This window comes from Ursus maritimus, unplaced genomic scaffold (genome assembly GCF_017311325.1).
Source record: "Ursus maritimus isolate PB19 unplaced genomic scaffold, ASM1731132v1 scaffold_6, whole genome shotgun sequence".
Lineage (NCBI taxonomy): Eukaryota > Metazoa > Chordata > Mammalia > Carnivora > Ursidae > Ursus > Ursus maritimus.
This window is the reverse complement of record NW_024426774.1, coordinates 15218990-15235052: the sequence shown is the minus strand read 5'-3', so window position 1 is coordinate 15235052 and position 16063 is coordinate 15218990. Positions and strand designations below refer to the sequence as shown.

Genomic DNA, 16063 nt, shown 5'->3' with positions numbered 1-16063 from the left:
GTTGGGAAAATTGGACATGCAGAACAACATGCAGAAGGGTGAAACTGGACCATTTTCTTACACCATACACAAAAGTAAATTCAAAATGGATGAAAGACCTAAATGTCAGGCAAGAAACCATCAAAATCTTAGAGGAGAACACAACAGCAACCTCTTTGACATCAACCATAGCATCATCTTCGGAGACAAATCTCCTGAGGTAAGGGGAAACAAAAGCAAAAATGAACTACTGGGACTTCATCAAGATAAAAAAAACTTCTGCTCAGCAAAGGAAACAACAAAACTAAAAGGCAGCCTTCAGAATGGGAGAAGATAATATGCAGATGACATCTGATAAGGGGTTGGTATCTAAAATCTATAAAGAACTAATCAAACACAACACGCAAAAAGTAAGTAATCCAGTTAAGAAATGGGCAGAAGACATGAATAGACATTTTTCCAAAGAATACATACAGATGATTATAACAGACATGGAAAGCTACTCAGCATCACTTGGCATCAGGGATATACAAGTCAAAACTACAACGAGATACCACCTCACACCTGTCAGAATGGCTGAATTTAACATTACAGGAAACAACAGATGTTGGGGAGGATGCTGAGCGAGGGGAACTCTGTTACACTGCTGGTAGGAATGCAAACTTATGCAGCCACTGTGGAAAACAGTATGGAGGTTCCTCAGAAGGTTAAAAGTAGAAATACCCTATGATCCAGCAATTGTACCAACTAGTTATTTGCCCAGAGGATACAACAATACTGATTCGAAGGGGTACATGAACCCCAATGTTTATAGCAGCAATATCAACAATAGCCAAACTATGGAAAGAGCCCAAATGTCCATTGCCTGGTGAATGGAGAAGGTGTGTGTGTACGCGTGCGCGCGCGCACACACACACACACACGATGGACCATTAGAAAGAATGAAATCTTGCTATTTGCAACGACGTGGTTGGAGCTAGATTTATTATACTAATTGAAATAAGTCAGCTGCAGAAAGACAAATACCATATGATTCACTCATGTGGAGTTTAAGTATCAAAACAGATGAATGTAGGGCAAAGGTGGGAAAAATAAAAAGGGGAGGCAAACCATAAGAGAGACTCTTACTGATAGAGAACAAACTGAGGGTGGGTGGAGGGATGGGTATTAAGGAGGGTGCTTGTGATGAACACTGGGTGTTGTATATAATGAATCACTGAATTCTACCCCTGAAACCAATATTACACTATATGTTAACTAACTAGAATTTAAATAAAAACTTGAAACATTAAAAAAAAGAAACTTTAATATTAAGAAATAGAAATAAAAACATCTAAATTTATATCAATTAGAAAGTCAAAATCATTCTACTGCAATGATTAGTCTTAGTCTTCATCTCTTTGTAAAATCCGCTTGAATTACAAATCCTTACAAATATCCAAATATTTGGGGGGGGCCCCTGCGTGGCTCAGTCGGTTAAGAGTCTGCCTTTGGTTAGGCATCTGCCATCCACTCAGGTCGTGATCCCAGGGTCCTGGGACCAACTCCCGTATCTGGGCTCCTTGCTCAGCTAGGGAGCCTGCTTCTCCATTTGTCTGCCACTCCCCCTGCTTGTGCGCTGGTGCTCGTTCTCTCTTTCTCTGTCAAATAAATAAATCTTAAATAAATAAAAATAAACTTCTAAAAAACCACAAATACCCAAATATTTTTGAAAAAAACTCATAAACAAAGACAATATGTTGCTTTTACAATATAATGTAAAACCTGTCAAGGACTGTATAGAAAAGGAGAATTACAGGCCAGTCACAAAAATACGGATTTAGAAATACTAAATTAAATATTAGCAAGCCAGATCTAGCAGTATCTAAGCAGGATAAGATATGATGAACAAGTTGGTTTTATCCCAAGAATTCAAGAGGAACTACAGGAGGTCACATAGTGTAATTTGCCACATTAAAAGATAAAAACAAAGCAATCAGCAGAACTTCTCTAAAGATGCAGGAAAAGCATAACAAATTCATATATTGACCCTAAAAACAAAAAGCCTCTTTATCCAAGTTAGGATTAGAAGAAAACTAACTTAATAAACTAAGGGGGGAATTGACATCCTCCCCCCCAGTGGATAACAGACTACCTCTTTATGGGAAATACTGAAAGTTTTTAAGACTTGGAACAAGACGAGGATTCTTCCTACACTTCAGTGTGGTAGAGACCCTAGCCAGTGCTGTAACATGAGAGAAAAATTAGAAAATTCTGTAAGGGGAGAACTAAAGCTGTCATGAGAAAACAGTATTGTATATTAAATGAATCTGAAGATAAAGTATTAGAATTAAAATGTTCTTGTTAAGGTTTTTGGATATGAAAATCAACTTAAAAATCTTTTCTGTTAACAGTACACTGTTTGAAAATGAAAAATTTTGAAGATTTTTTAAATTTATTTGAGAGAGGGAGAGCAATGAGGGGCTGGGGGGAAGGAGCAGAGGGACAGGGAGAAGCAGACTCCTGCTGAGCAGGGAGCCCAAGGTGGGGGCTCGGTCCCAGGACCTGGAGATCATGACCTGAGCCAAAGGCAGACACTTAACCATCTGAGCCACCAAGGTACCCCTGAAAATGAAAAATTTTAAAACTAGTTACTTAACAGTAGTAGCAAGTACCTACGACTAAATTAAAAGAAAATAAAAAGTCTGCATGATTTCTATGGCAAGTAGGTTTGCTTAGACATTAAAAGAGACCTAAACAGAGATACCGCTGGACAAATCAGCATTTTAAATATGTCACTTATCCCCCTATTAACCTGTAGTTTCAGTCATTTCCGATCAAAATTGCTATCGGGTTCTTTCTATGGTATTTTGACAGCTGATAGGAAAATAAGGAAGATGCAAAGGGTCAATCAGGATTAAGCCACAACAGTCTTAACAAAAATATGTAAAAGGACTTGTATTCTTAGTCTGGAGTCGTACTTAACTCCCAAGCTGCAGTTAGATTACTGCATGGAGAGAGAAACAGACCAGTGGAACAGAATAGAGACCCAAAGGTGAGATCCCCAAAGAAATGGACACCTAATAGCAAAGAACCCCTACAAAGCTGTAAGGAGGGGAATGACTTGTTTTACAAGAAAGATGAAGTAAAATTGGTTGTTTTGGAAACAAGAGTTTTGAAACTGAACCCCTGCCTACCTTGTGTTCAATGACCAACTCTGGAGTTTTAGACCTAAATATGAAAAGTGGAATTTTAAAGCTATTAGAATATAGGGAAATTTTGTTAAAAAAATGAAATAATAAATCTGACACATTACCCCAAACGTCACCATAAAGAAGGTCAGGCTAGGAATGGAAGAAGGTATTTGTTCCATATTAATATACTGAAAGACAGATAAAACATTAAAGGATTCTAAACTAGTGAGATAAGGCAGCCCAGTAGGAAAATGGGTAAAAGACTTGAACAAACCTAGAAAATCCAGATGCCCAGTTAGCATATGGAAAAATGCTTAGCCTCCTTGGTATGGGGAAAAGATCAAAACCACGACATATCCAGATTAGCCAGATTTAAAAGTCTGAGAATATAAAGTGTTACTAAAGTCACAGAGAATTTGAAACTAATACCAAAGTAGTAAGAGTAAATTTGCACAATCAGGGTGTCAACTCCTTAGATACTTACTTGGAGTAGAGAAATCTTCACACTTTACATACCAGGATACATGTACCAAAATGTTTATAGCAGTACTATTGGCAGTGTCCCCAAACAGGGAACAGTGTAAATGTAGAACAGATAAATACACTGTGGTATCCATCCAGTGAGGTGCTATAAAATGGAAATGCATATCCATATACAACCACATGAATGAATTGTACTTGAAAAATTTTAAGTAACCCAAAACAAATGGTGGTTAAGGAGGGAGGCATTTATGGGTGGTAGTGTGTAATACAAAGAGAAAGAGGAGATTGTGGTAGAGCAGGCACATAGAGGTAGGGTTCTGGGCAGTTTTCTGTTTCTTAACTTGGATGGTTACAATTTTTTTGTTGTAGTCATACTGTTCTTTCGGGTTTTGTACTCTTTACATATTTTATTTCACAATAACAGTAAATTCTTAAAGTATTGTGCTTTGCTAATAAAGTACATTTTCTGTACTGTAAGGAAAAAATTACTCTCAACATCGCCTTTCTACCCTGTGGCCCTTTTTATAGCAGAAGTCCTCAGAAGCATTATCTGTACTTGTTTGTGGTTCTTCCATTCTTGACTCAGTTTACCACAGTTTGACTTTCATTCCTTACCGTAATGACTTCCATTTTGCTAAACCCATTGGTCAGTTCTCAACTCTTAATAGCTTTTAGCAGCATTTGACATTGTTGATCACTTAGCCTTCATTGAAATTCTTTTTTCTTTGGCCTGCAAGAGACCACATTATTCTAATTTTCTTCCTTCCTTCCTGGCTATTCCTTCATAGTTTCTTCCCAAGTTCCTTCTCTCTCCAGCCTCTTAATGTGAAGTTCTCTGTCTGTAGATCCCTTTTTAATTTTCTTGGTGATTTCATCCTTTATAGCTCCAGCCTGGACCTCAAGACTTTTAAATCCTATATCTCCAGTTGGATATCTAATTATGTCTTCTCAGATTTATCACATTCATTCCATGAGGAGAGGGCTTGAAAGCTCTGCATTCCCTGCCAGATTTTGCCATATATGTCTATTTGGTTGATCGTCCTAATTTATATCCATTTATAATGAAACTGTAATTGAAAAACAGTCAGAATTACTGTATTTAATTAAAAACAACCTTTGCATGTGAAAGTGTTGGCCCTAATGGTGAAGGCAGTGTTTAAACTTAAAGAGGTTGCCAGTGCCTTTTAGCAAATAGTTGTCAGACTGCTGAACCTGAGTCCTTGTTACTACGTAAGAGCCTTTCTCAACCTGACTTCTGGGAGAGGAGCAGCTTTCCTGCCTTAAAGTATCTCCTGTATATAGTAAACTTCTCTCCTGTGCATCTAGAGTGGTACTTGTTCTATACTATCCTTCAGAGAATTGGCAGAAAGTCTCTTTTCTGTTAACAATAGTTACTTTCTGTTCTGTATTTAAGATAAGGAATCCCCACTGAGAAAGGCTGCTAAGAAGTAAACTTCACTCTCCTGAGAACTACAGTTCTGAATAGTGCAAATTGTCACCAGCCTTGTCCTTAAGGCTATAATAAAACTAATGCCTGCATGATTTTTATTCAAACTTTTAGCTTGAGAACCTTTACAAAAAGAGTTACCTTACGATTTTAAAGTATCTGTTTATATCATGACTTAAGTTTTTAAATGGATGCTTACAAATGAAAATCTAAAGGAATGCTGGTAATGAAGCACTTGGTTTAGAACTTGATTAAAATTGCACAATAAACAATTCTTAGAGTCTTCTACCTGAAATGCCTCCTCTCAGAACTAATAGGTAATATTTTTCAAATATCAGTGCTTGATAGCCTATAGTGTCTGTATCAAAGAAGGTACTTCGTCATTCGGTAGTCTGTAAGTGGAAGGGAGCTCTTAAAATTCAGAGAAAACAATTTTACCGGTACTGTATTGCATTTCCACGTATTTAGTAAGTAAGATCTTCTCAAATGTCTTCGCTTTTCATATAATAAGTGTTTAATGATTTTATATTAACAGTATATAATTATGTTTTCTGGTTGATAAAAACAAATGCAGGGGAAGATAAACATGCATGTTTCTATAACAAATGTTCTCATTAGTAAACATTTATTTTAATATTATCTAGGCTATCAAGTACTAGCTCCAACTGCCTATTATGATCAGACTGGTGCCTTAGTGGTTGGCCCTGGAGCAAGAACTGGCCTTGGAGCTCCAGTTCGTTTAATGGCTCCAACACCTGTTTTAATTAGTTCAGCAGCAGCACAAGCTGGTAAGTGTAACTGATGTTCTCAGGGATAATATTTTTCTGGTGTTCTTTGAGATAATTTAAAAATAGAGAATAGTCTTTTCAGTAGTTTCAAGAAGTATCTGAAATTTATTTTCCAGCAGCGGCAGCAGCAGCTGGAGGGACTGCAAATAGTCTTACAGGCAGCACAAACGGTCTCTTTCGGCCAATTGGCACTCAGCCACCGCAGCAGCAGCAGCAGCAGCAGCCGCCAAGCACGAATCTGCAGTCCAATTCATTTTATGGGAGCACTTCTTTGACTAGTAGCTCCCAGAGCAGTTCTTTATTTTCTCACGGACCTGGCCAGCCTGGAAGTACATCTCTTGGCTTTGGAAGCAGTAGCTCTTTGGGTGCTGCTATAGGCTCAGCCCTCAGTGGATTTGGTTCATCAGGTAAGTTGCCTTTCAAGATGAGTATACTCTGCTAGGTGGACATGAGGTATATGTATGTTTTTAATAATAAGGTAAATAGTAATAAATAGTTGTAGTGTAGAAAGGACAGGAATAAAATACTGGTTTATGTAATTCTGTAGGAAAAAAAATTACCTCTTCAAATCTTTTAAGTATTTAATGAATGTTTAGCTCATGTCAGGCAGCCCATCTTTTACTCAAATACAGTACATTTTCCCCTGGCTTTAAGAATTGTGTTACTGTAATTTTTGTTTTAGGAAGATTTCTTTGGAGCAACATATTTTATACTAATTACTAGCTCTTCCTTATTCTCTGTATAATAATGATTGAGGAAATATTTTGCCATCTTAAATTTCCGGTATTATAAAATAATTATCTTTGTGTGCTTATCAGATGGTTTATTCTTATTAAATGCTAGTGGTTTCTTAATGGTTTTCTTATTGGTATGATATATAAAAATAAAACATAATGAAATGTTCTAAACAGAAGCCCCTAGGAAACTACCAATGTGCTTATCTTTTAGACTAAATAATTTAGCCTTAATATCACTAAAAATTCATCTAAAAGGATGTTTCTTCCCATATTCTAGTTTTAGATATAATACTTAAAAGATTTAAATTTGAAGTAGCTTCACAAAATAATTTACCCACAACAAACTGATTTTGTAACTGAGGAACAACTAGGTAAAGTGAAAAGAGGCCCACATTGACTCCCTATTGACATACCTTGTGTTATCATTCTCTGAGGTTTCCACAGTATTCAGGAAACATTAGGGGAAAAACAACTTACCCTCGTTCTGTTGGTACAGTTAATTGGCAGTCTTTTCTTTATGAGTGGCAGGGCAAATTATTCAGACCTCAGGAGATTTTCTATTTCTGTAAAGTTCTAATACCTGCTTCCCATGTGTTTTCCCACCACCTTAAACTATATGCTTTTCTGGTGCGGAAAATGGCAAAACTAACATGGGCCAGTCGTTATTAAGTATGTTTGCCTGTTTTGTAAGAAAGGATCTTCTGAAATTTCAACATTCATATTTATAAGAGGAATGGAATGGTCTAACACAGTTATAAACTTTTAGATGCAGAATGCTTTTTTGTTTTAATGAAGTACAGTAGGGAAATAATCCACAGTTGCCGAGCACAAAGTTACCTAAAGAATGGGCACAAGAACTTCTGACGGAAAACAAATGAACATGGAGACTCTTCAATCTTTAAATTTTCCTACTTGAATTTTGCATTCCTTTTGGAGCTCAGTATTTTTATTTCTACCCAAGCACTCCATAGGACTCATTTTTTGTTTCTAATACAGTTGACAAGCATTTTCCCCCAAATAATCCAACATGCTGAAGAAAACTGAAAGAACATATAACTTAAAAGATAAATTTTGCAGAAATAACTAGTTTCTAAACTAGAGATTATAGACTGTAAATAATTCAGGAAAAACAGAGAAGAGCATTGATAAATCTCCTATTCCCTTTTCTAATAAAATATGTCACTGATGGCCTGGAATAGATTTGTAGGCCCCCTTATCCAGTTCTTTCAAATTCCCATTTGTCTCTTAGTTGTTAAGGTCATTCCGCCCAGCATTCAGGAACTGGTTGGCATGAAGATTTTGTTCCTTACAAATACTTCCTGAAGATGCCTCTTTCTCAAAACTGATCTTCTTCAGGCCTCCCTTATTTATAGTCATTGCTTACGCAGTTCTGACTACCAGTCTGGGTGCCTCTGTTCACCTTGCTTCAGAGGGCATTAAGTTGTCACTCCTGGATGCCAGTACATAGTCTGTCATCTTCCTCTTGGACATTTTGTCAGAGTTCGTTCAAGTGCTGCATGTGTGTACTCTTAAAACAGGTCTCCCCACTGCCATTTCCCATAATGGTAATCCCATACCTCTATGAAATCTAAAATGATAGTGTGGTTATGTGCACGTATACACACATAGAATCAGACACGCAGTCATTCTCTTACCTATATGATGAAATTATTAACACTTATCAGTGTTAAATACCCCAGTTTGTAACAGTCGGCTAGGAAGCTTAGCCATTATAATATAATAATTAACTCATCCTTTCTATAACCCATTATTGAGAAAGTGTTGGAAGTTTGTAATTTAACATTTTATGCACAGTTGACAAGTGATTAGTGACTCTACTGTTGGTCTAGCCTTTTAGATATTTTAGGTATACTTCGTTTCATATTTCATAGTCACGCTGTTGCAGATAATTTAAGTATATAGTAAGGAGCCAGATTGTTTAGGTTTAAAATAAAGCTATTTCTGAATTACTTTTAAATGTTTGGCTTGGCTTTTCCTTTTTAAAGGAAAATAATATTGCATGTGTCAAAACTATGGGGGTTTTTGGTTATTTGCCAGGGGAATGACAGTGCTGCTGCTCTCAGTAGAGAACTGTTGTCTTTTTCCTTGTCAGTTAAATTGTTTTCTAAAATAAATAGGAATTTTAAATGTAGCCATGTTCTAGAACAATCACTTTGACAGTGTCCTTTTAAATTAGCATAGTTAATGTAGCATATGTTCACAATTTTGCCAAAAGCAACTCAAGAAGTATTTATTACATTAGTGTTTATATTTGGTTTTACTATTAAAATGCATATAGTTATATTGATATTTCCCTGTTATCTTAAAATGTGCAGTTTTTCATAAAATACGATCAGTCTTTCAGAAACCACACTGGCTGGTGTAAAAGGTTGACTTATGTTTTAATATTTTTGCCTCATACTATTCTATGAGCCTGGTATTTTTCTTTTATAAGAATCTTGAATTTGGCAAAACCAATGTAATTGTTTTCTATCTGTATTATAAGCTTAACTAGGTCTACCCATCATGTGCTCTGCCTAATTTTTCTCTTAATTTTTTCGTTATACCCTAATGACCTACTTATAATTAACTTGTGATTAGAAAACCGAGAGCTAATAGAAACTTTAAAATTCTCTTGAAAAATGTTACCATATTGGTCCGAATATGGAGCTTGTTCTTTAAAAACTTACAAGAAATGTAATATGAAATTCCCTTAGGTTTAAAAGGCATTCAGTTAAAAAACAAAAAAAAAGGCCAGTGTTCAGAAATAGGAAAGAAGCACTTGAAAATGTGGCCTCTGAGACTTAAGAATTGGGAGTTTTGGACAGCCCTTTAAACACGTGCTAAAGAATTTGATTATCCAGATGCGTCAATTAACAGATCTTGGCTTATTTTTTTGAGCATGCATCACTACATGGTAATGAGATTCTACCATTGTTTTATGATTTTGCGGAGTACAAAAGGGAAAAAGGACTAGAAGGTTGAATTTAGGATAAGTAAAAAGAATTTAGTTTGTAGTTCAGTAAGCGGTGTATTATGAGAGAATTGTGTATTACCTAAGGGAGAAAAAGGGCTTACCAGTCTTCACCTGAGTAAGGGGCTCGTAAAACTAGTAGTAGAATCTTAGGAATGGAAGATCCCATGGGGTAAGTGAAAGCATCTCTTTGGTGTGATAACAGTAATGAGAGCTGTTAATTTTCTAAAAGGAAGTTTAGTTTTTCATACCTGTTTTGTAACTTAGTTGTTGAAGGATAGGGAGAATGTATAATGTGAAAAGTACTGAGAAGTTGTCATTTATATTTCACAACTGACTGATATTCGGGCCAATATGGACTTAAAGGACTATGGTTTGAACACAAGCTAGAAGCCAAATTAAATGTGAATGGTGAGGGAAATGTATTAATAATCTGTTTATCAGTGTAATCCTTTCTTGGCATTGAGTTGAAGTCTAAGAACCTGATTCCAGAGATTAGAACACTACCAAAATTTAACCTTACTGGAATTTAATCTCTAGCGTCTCCTAAAGCAGATACCTTACAATTTCAGGGTTTATAAATCATACCAGGGTATTAAAGCACAGTAATCATATGTGTCAATGGTAAATATGTGTGAAATAATAAACATATGAGTGCTCTGTTTAAGTATTTGGTTACTTTATTGGGGTGCATTTATACCCTTTTATGATTAATAAGTTAGTTTATATAGTTATCACAGTAATTATCTTCTCCATAATGTTTCTAAAAATAATTATTGTGATCACTTCTGTTATTTCCCAGCAAGAGTTGGGGATAGGTTTTATTCAGTTAACACATGTATGTAATTAGGGTTTTTTTTATTTCTTCTTCAGTTGGCAGTTCTGCAAGTAGTAGTGCCACAAGGAGAGAGTCTCTATCTACTAGCTCTGACTTGTACAAAAGATCTAGTAGCAGCCTAGCACCCATAGGGCAACCATTTTACAATAGTCTGGGATTTTCCTCCTCTCCAAGTCCAATAGGCATGCCTCTGCCAAGCCAAACTCCAGGACATTCACTTACGCCACCGCCATCACTTTCATCACATGGATCCTCATCCAGTTTGCATTTAGGTAAAAAAAAAAAACCAAAACCCTTTTTATTTGTATGTATACATGTAAGTGTGTTTGTGTGTGTGTTTATAATATATGTAAAATATTTAATGTTGGATAAAACATGCCAAATTGCTTTTGCTTTTAGATAATAGCCTTTTGAAAAAGTTCTACTTTCGTGAAAATTCAAAGTGAGGGTCTAATGTACAGTAAGGTAAAGACCCCTATTGTATCTTATGTTTCTTTTATGAAATACAGTGGTGTGTTTTTTTCTTGTCTGTGCTTTTGATTTGTGTGTGTTTTAGATCATCTGAAAAGTCAACTGTTTAAACATGATAGTAAAAAAAATTTCACTGTCTCAAGTTTTTGCACACCTAAAGGAAAACATGAGTCACATAGTTACTGAACTTCAGATAATTTAGCGTAGTACAATGGTTTTTGCTTTGGCCTTTGAATGCCTGGCCGTTTTACCAAAGGTTGTATCAGGGTATATGAACTTAGTATGTTTGTGAGTTAAGAGTCTTACGGTTTTGGTCCATATACGCTTACTTTTGAATATGTCATTAGTTTAAGGGAAAAAAATGTTTTAGGCTTATTATACCCTTGAATTTGGAGCATTTAGAACTTTCCTTTCTATCTGTGTATTAAAATTGCCCCCCACCCCAAGATTATTGAGATGGTGATTACTCTCTCCTTCCCTCTCCAGGAAGTATTTATTCATGTAGTTAACAATATTTTTAAGAGATTTTGGATATCAGAGGCCGTGTATGAATGCGTCTCTTCAAGGAAAGTATTTCATTAAAACTAGATTTTGAATTTTGTAATTTTAATTAAAACTGAGATTCTTTTTTTGATTTTTATGTGCTTGGAAAGATTTAAATCAGCTTGTGATTTAAAAAGTAATGTTGCTGTTGTTAGCAAATGTAAGTTTAGTGTTTATATTTGATCACCCCCAGTCATAAGGGTATAGCAGTTTTTTCCTAAAGTTCATTAATACATAAGTGTCCATGTAACAAAAGGATCTTTTGCAGTGATCATTGTTCAGATAATGTCAGTGTGAAGTGGCCTAGATTTTTAAAGGCCTGTCCTGTGCCCAAATTCTGGGTCCTTGCTCTTTTGTAGATATTAAATATATACAACTATTACTTTATTTGGGTGGGGTCCTAAGATTTCCTGTACAGCACTATTTGTGTAAACTTACCAGTTTTTAGCCTGAAACCTTCGTTCATTTATCATCTTTTCTTGGTCATAGGAGCTGCTCAGTTCCTGATCTCTATTATTTCTACTCAGACCCACTCATTCCCACTACCCCCGTGTAAGACATGCCTTTGAAACTTTGAAATGGACCCCAAAATTTGGAACATAACAAGCCTAAGAATAGGTCTTCCATAATAGTTTTGTGTTTTATTTGTTAAAAATTATATTTGTCATGTCCTGTCCTTATATAGGTAAGTTCCAGGTCAGATTCCTGTCAACTGTTACTGCTTATGTTGTGCTTTAGAGCCTGTAAAGATGGCATTAATTATTCTGCATAGCTTGCTTAGAAATTAGAATATAAATGAGTTTTTAGATGTATCTATAATTAAACAGCAATCAGGATATTTTTCTTCAGACTGTAAAGAACCCAGCTGTGTAGATGCTTAGGGAAGAAATTCTTGTCAATTATGAGAAATAATCATCACTTGGGCCAGCATTTCTACATTATAGCCTGATACTTTCGTACCCAAAGTTAAACTCCTTATTTTAGCTTCAGCTGGAAATCTGATATTTTAATAAACCTCTGATTGGAATTATCTGTAGATGATTTTCTTTTGTAATCTCCCAATTTCCTCTAGTTTTAGTTGTAGTATGACTGGCAGTGTTGTTAACAAGGACCATATAGATCCTACCAGGTTGGAATAATTTAATAGATTTCATAAATTTGCTCTTTACATAGTATTCATGGAATTAATCTATTCTTTGCTTTCATCTGATTGAATCACAATACAAGACTCTCTGGTCCAAGAAAATACTTCAGATTGTATATCCTATAGGTGGATTTCTTCATGCATCAGGTTATCAAGGCAGCTGATTTAGAAAATGCCTATGGAAATGAATTTGCATATCCATTTTTAGAAATAATCTTACTCAGCTCACATATTAAGAATATTAATATCATGAGGTAGGAGTTCTCAGTTTCATTATAATTGGTTGGAATTAATAAGTCCAGGTTATTGTCTTGTGAGATTTTCAGACAGATAACCATTATAGTTATTGATAGGTCCTCCCGATACCTACATTATAAAAGTATTGAATGACACACTCCCCCCCCCCCCCCCCCCCACCAGCTCTCCCTTTGCTAGTTGTCTGATTCACAGAAAGGGCCTAGTAGCAACATTGTGTGCTTCTGTCTTTCCAAAAAAGATGTTTCGTTTTTTAAATAGTTGTCTTTTGATCAATGTAAGTATTTTCAGCTTATGGCCACTATTCACTTTTTCATTAAAGAACAAATATTTCATTTGATACGTTTTGGCTGTTCATTTTTTATGAACTAAAATGTTTCTGGTTAGTTTTTTTAATATATTGAAGTCAGAAACATGAAAAATTTTTATTCCTCCATTTCCTAGTACAAAATTTCTAAGAGATAAAATTCCTTAAAAACAAAACCACAATATCATCTTTTTTTTTTTTTTAAGATTTTATTTATTTATTTGACAGAGAGCCAATGAGAGAGGGAACACAAGCAGGGGGGAGTGAGAGAGGAAGAAGCAGGAGCCCAATGTGGGACTCCATCCCAGGACTCTGGGATCACGCCCTGAGCCAAAGGCAGACGCTTAACGACTGAGCCACCCAGGTGCCCCCCACAATATCATCTTTTAAAATTAATAATGTCGTATTGTTCTGTTTTCTCTAATTGACATTTTTAAACGTCTTTTTATGGGTCCTTATAAGGCCCCATACATTGCATTTGTTTGATATGTCCTTTAATCTGGAGCCATTCCCCTTTCCTCTGTTTTTTCTTTCCATTTATTTGTTGAAGAAACTTTGTCCTGTTGGATTTTCCACATTCCTAGCTTTGCTGATTGCTCCCCCATGGTAGTATTTAATGTGTTCCTCTATTCCCTGTATTTCTTGTAAAATAGAATTAAATCTAGAGGCATGGTCTTACTATTGTTTGTTGTTTGCTGTTTTTGGCAAAATGGGTTCTGTATTCTCTCTGTTGCACCATATCAGAAGACACGTCTCTGGTTGTCTCCGTTGTGAGCTTGTCAGCCTGATCCACCTAATGGGGTAGCAGCCTTGGATCTTTGTCTTTTTTTTCAGAGGTTGCAAAGTGGTGATACTCTAATTCTGTCATATCATCAGCACTTATTAGCTAAAAGTTTTCTATAAAAAAGAACTTTCCATCAGTTGTGAAGTTACCCTGGAATATATAGTTCATATAGGAGTCAGGATAATGCTTGATTTCTTTAACTTTATTTTCTAACTTTGAAAGTAACTTTTGAGAATGAGTTGATGCCCTTGCAATTTCTGTATGTAACCCATGTTCTTTTAACCATCATTGATAACTTGTAAATTGATGACTTTTAGGGTAGTTGATAAGTTTTAGTCCATTGCAGTCTGAGAGACATCAGTTTTATACCTTTCTTTGATCCTAATATTTTACTATCTGGGGTGCATGGGTGGCTCAGTCGGTTCAGTGTCTGCCTTCAGCTCAGGTCATGATTCCAGGGTCCTGGGATTGGGCCCTGTGTCAGGCTCCCTGTTCATTGGGTAGTCTGCTTTTCCCTCTCCCTCTGCCCCTCCCCCTCCCCCCACTTGTGTTCTCTCACTCGCTTGTGCACGCACACTCTCTGTACCATCTTTGGCCGTTTGGAGCCCTTACAATTAATTCGCTTCCATTTGAGTACAACTTTTTAAAAGTAGCACTTAAGATACTGGGAATCAGAAACAAGTGGGAAAGAACAAGGAAAGAGAAGAAATTTAAAATTAATGGTTTTTATCTTGAAATGCAAAGAGCAGTGTCATACTCTGTGCTTCAGGTTAAGTGTTCTACGTTAAATGAATTATTTTTTCATGTTATCTTGATCTGTAGAGATGGAGAAAAATCTACCTTCAGTTGTTTCTTTAATCATTCTCTCTGATAGAAGTCAGTATCTTATTTTGAGGTACTTCATCTCTGTGTAAAAACATTAAATGCTTCCAATATTATTTTGTTGTTCTTTTTGAAGCTAGCTAACGAATTCTTTCGTTCTCTGTTTCTTTTTCCTTTTCTAGTTAGCTTTTAAAATACGTTAGTGATTCCTGACTTACTCTAACCTTTATGCTCATAGTAATCAGATTGATAAGCAATTTCCTGGGTATAAAGCAACATTTCTGTATTTATATTTAACTTAGGACTTGACAAACTGATGGCTTATTCCTTGTACCTCTTCATTTTTGAACTGGTTTATGTTTTTCTTAAGAAAAGGGTACTAAAAAGTGTAATTCAAGCTTTGAGCTCAGTGAAATTAGTTTATTAAAAGGTGGCTATCAATTCTGACAATTCATTAATGTCTTATATTTAGTATGGAGTATAATATATGGAATGTATGTTATGGATTAGAAGAATTTTATAACCTATTTTCTCTCTCTTTCTCTTAAGATTTTATTAGAGAGCGAGAGCGTGGCGGGGGAGGGAGGGAGAAAGGGAGAAACAGACTGTCTACTAAGCAGGAAACCTGACGTGGTGCTCCATCCCAGGACCCTGAGATCATGACCTGAGTCGAAGGCAGACACTTAACCAACTGAGCCACCCAGGCATCCCACCTATTTTCTTTTCTTTTCTCTTCTTTTTTTTTTTTTATTAAAGATTATTTATTTATTTATTTATTTGACAGAGATAGAGACAGCCAGCGAGAGAGGGAACACAAGCAGGGGGAGTGGGAGAGGAAGAAACAGGCTCATAGCAGAGGAGCCTGATGTGGGGCTCGATCCCATAACGCCGGGATCACGCCCTGAGCCGAAGGCAGACGCTTAACCGCTGTGCCACCCAGGCGCCCCTACCACCTATTTTCTTTTCTAATTGCAGAAAATTTTATATTAAAAATAGAATAAAATTAACTGTTAGGATCATTTTTCCTATTAAGTAGAAGTTAACATCTATTAAAATTGCTAAACTTTGGCAGATTTTGTCAGCTCCTTCTCTTTGAAATGTTTAAAAATTAAAACAAGTATGACCAAATTGGTTGTAAGGCGATGTGCAGTTTTTCTGAGTGTCATATGTGGTCCTTAAAACAGAAAACAGTATAAATTATTTTGAAGGTTTCATTAAAAGTACTATTATTCTTTAATAGGTTCCCTATAACTGAATAGCCTTTGAATCGTTTTCTAAAGCACCTTCATATTCATTATTTCATTTCATCCTAATTCTT

At 35.9% G+C, this 16063-nt stretch overlaps 1 protein-coding gene across 12 annotated transcripts in view; it reads left to right on the top strand.

Annotated features, from left to right (window-relative positions):
* PUM2 (pumilio RNA binding family member 2) overlaps positions 1–16063 on the top strand; it is a 96753-nt gene that overhangs the window by 54226 nt on the left and 26464 nt on the right. For 8 of the 12 annotated variants that reach the window (XM_040622923.1, XM_040622922.1, XM_040622924.1 and 5 more), the window contains 3 exons: positions 5727–5870; positions 5987–6277; positions 10455–10691. In XM_040622923.1, coding sequence (XP_040478857.1) covers positions 5727–5870; positions 5987–6277; positions 10455–10691 — 672 coding nt within the window. The remainder of the gene's footprint in view (positions 1–5726; positions 5871–5986; positions 6278–10454; positions 10692–16063) is intronic. The other 4 variants (XM_040622928.1, XM_040622927.1, XM_040622925.1 and 1 more) reach the window with 1 other exon arrangement.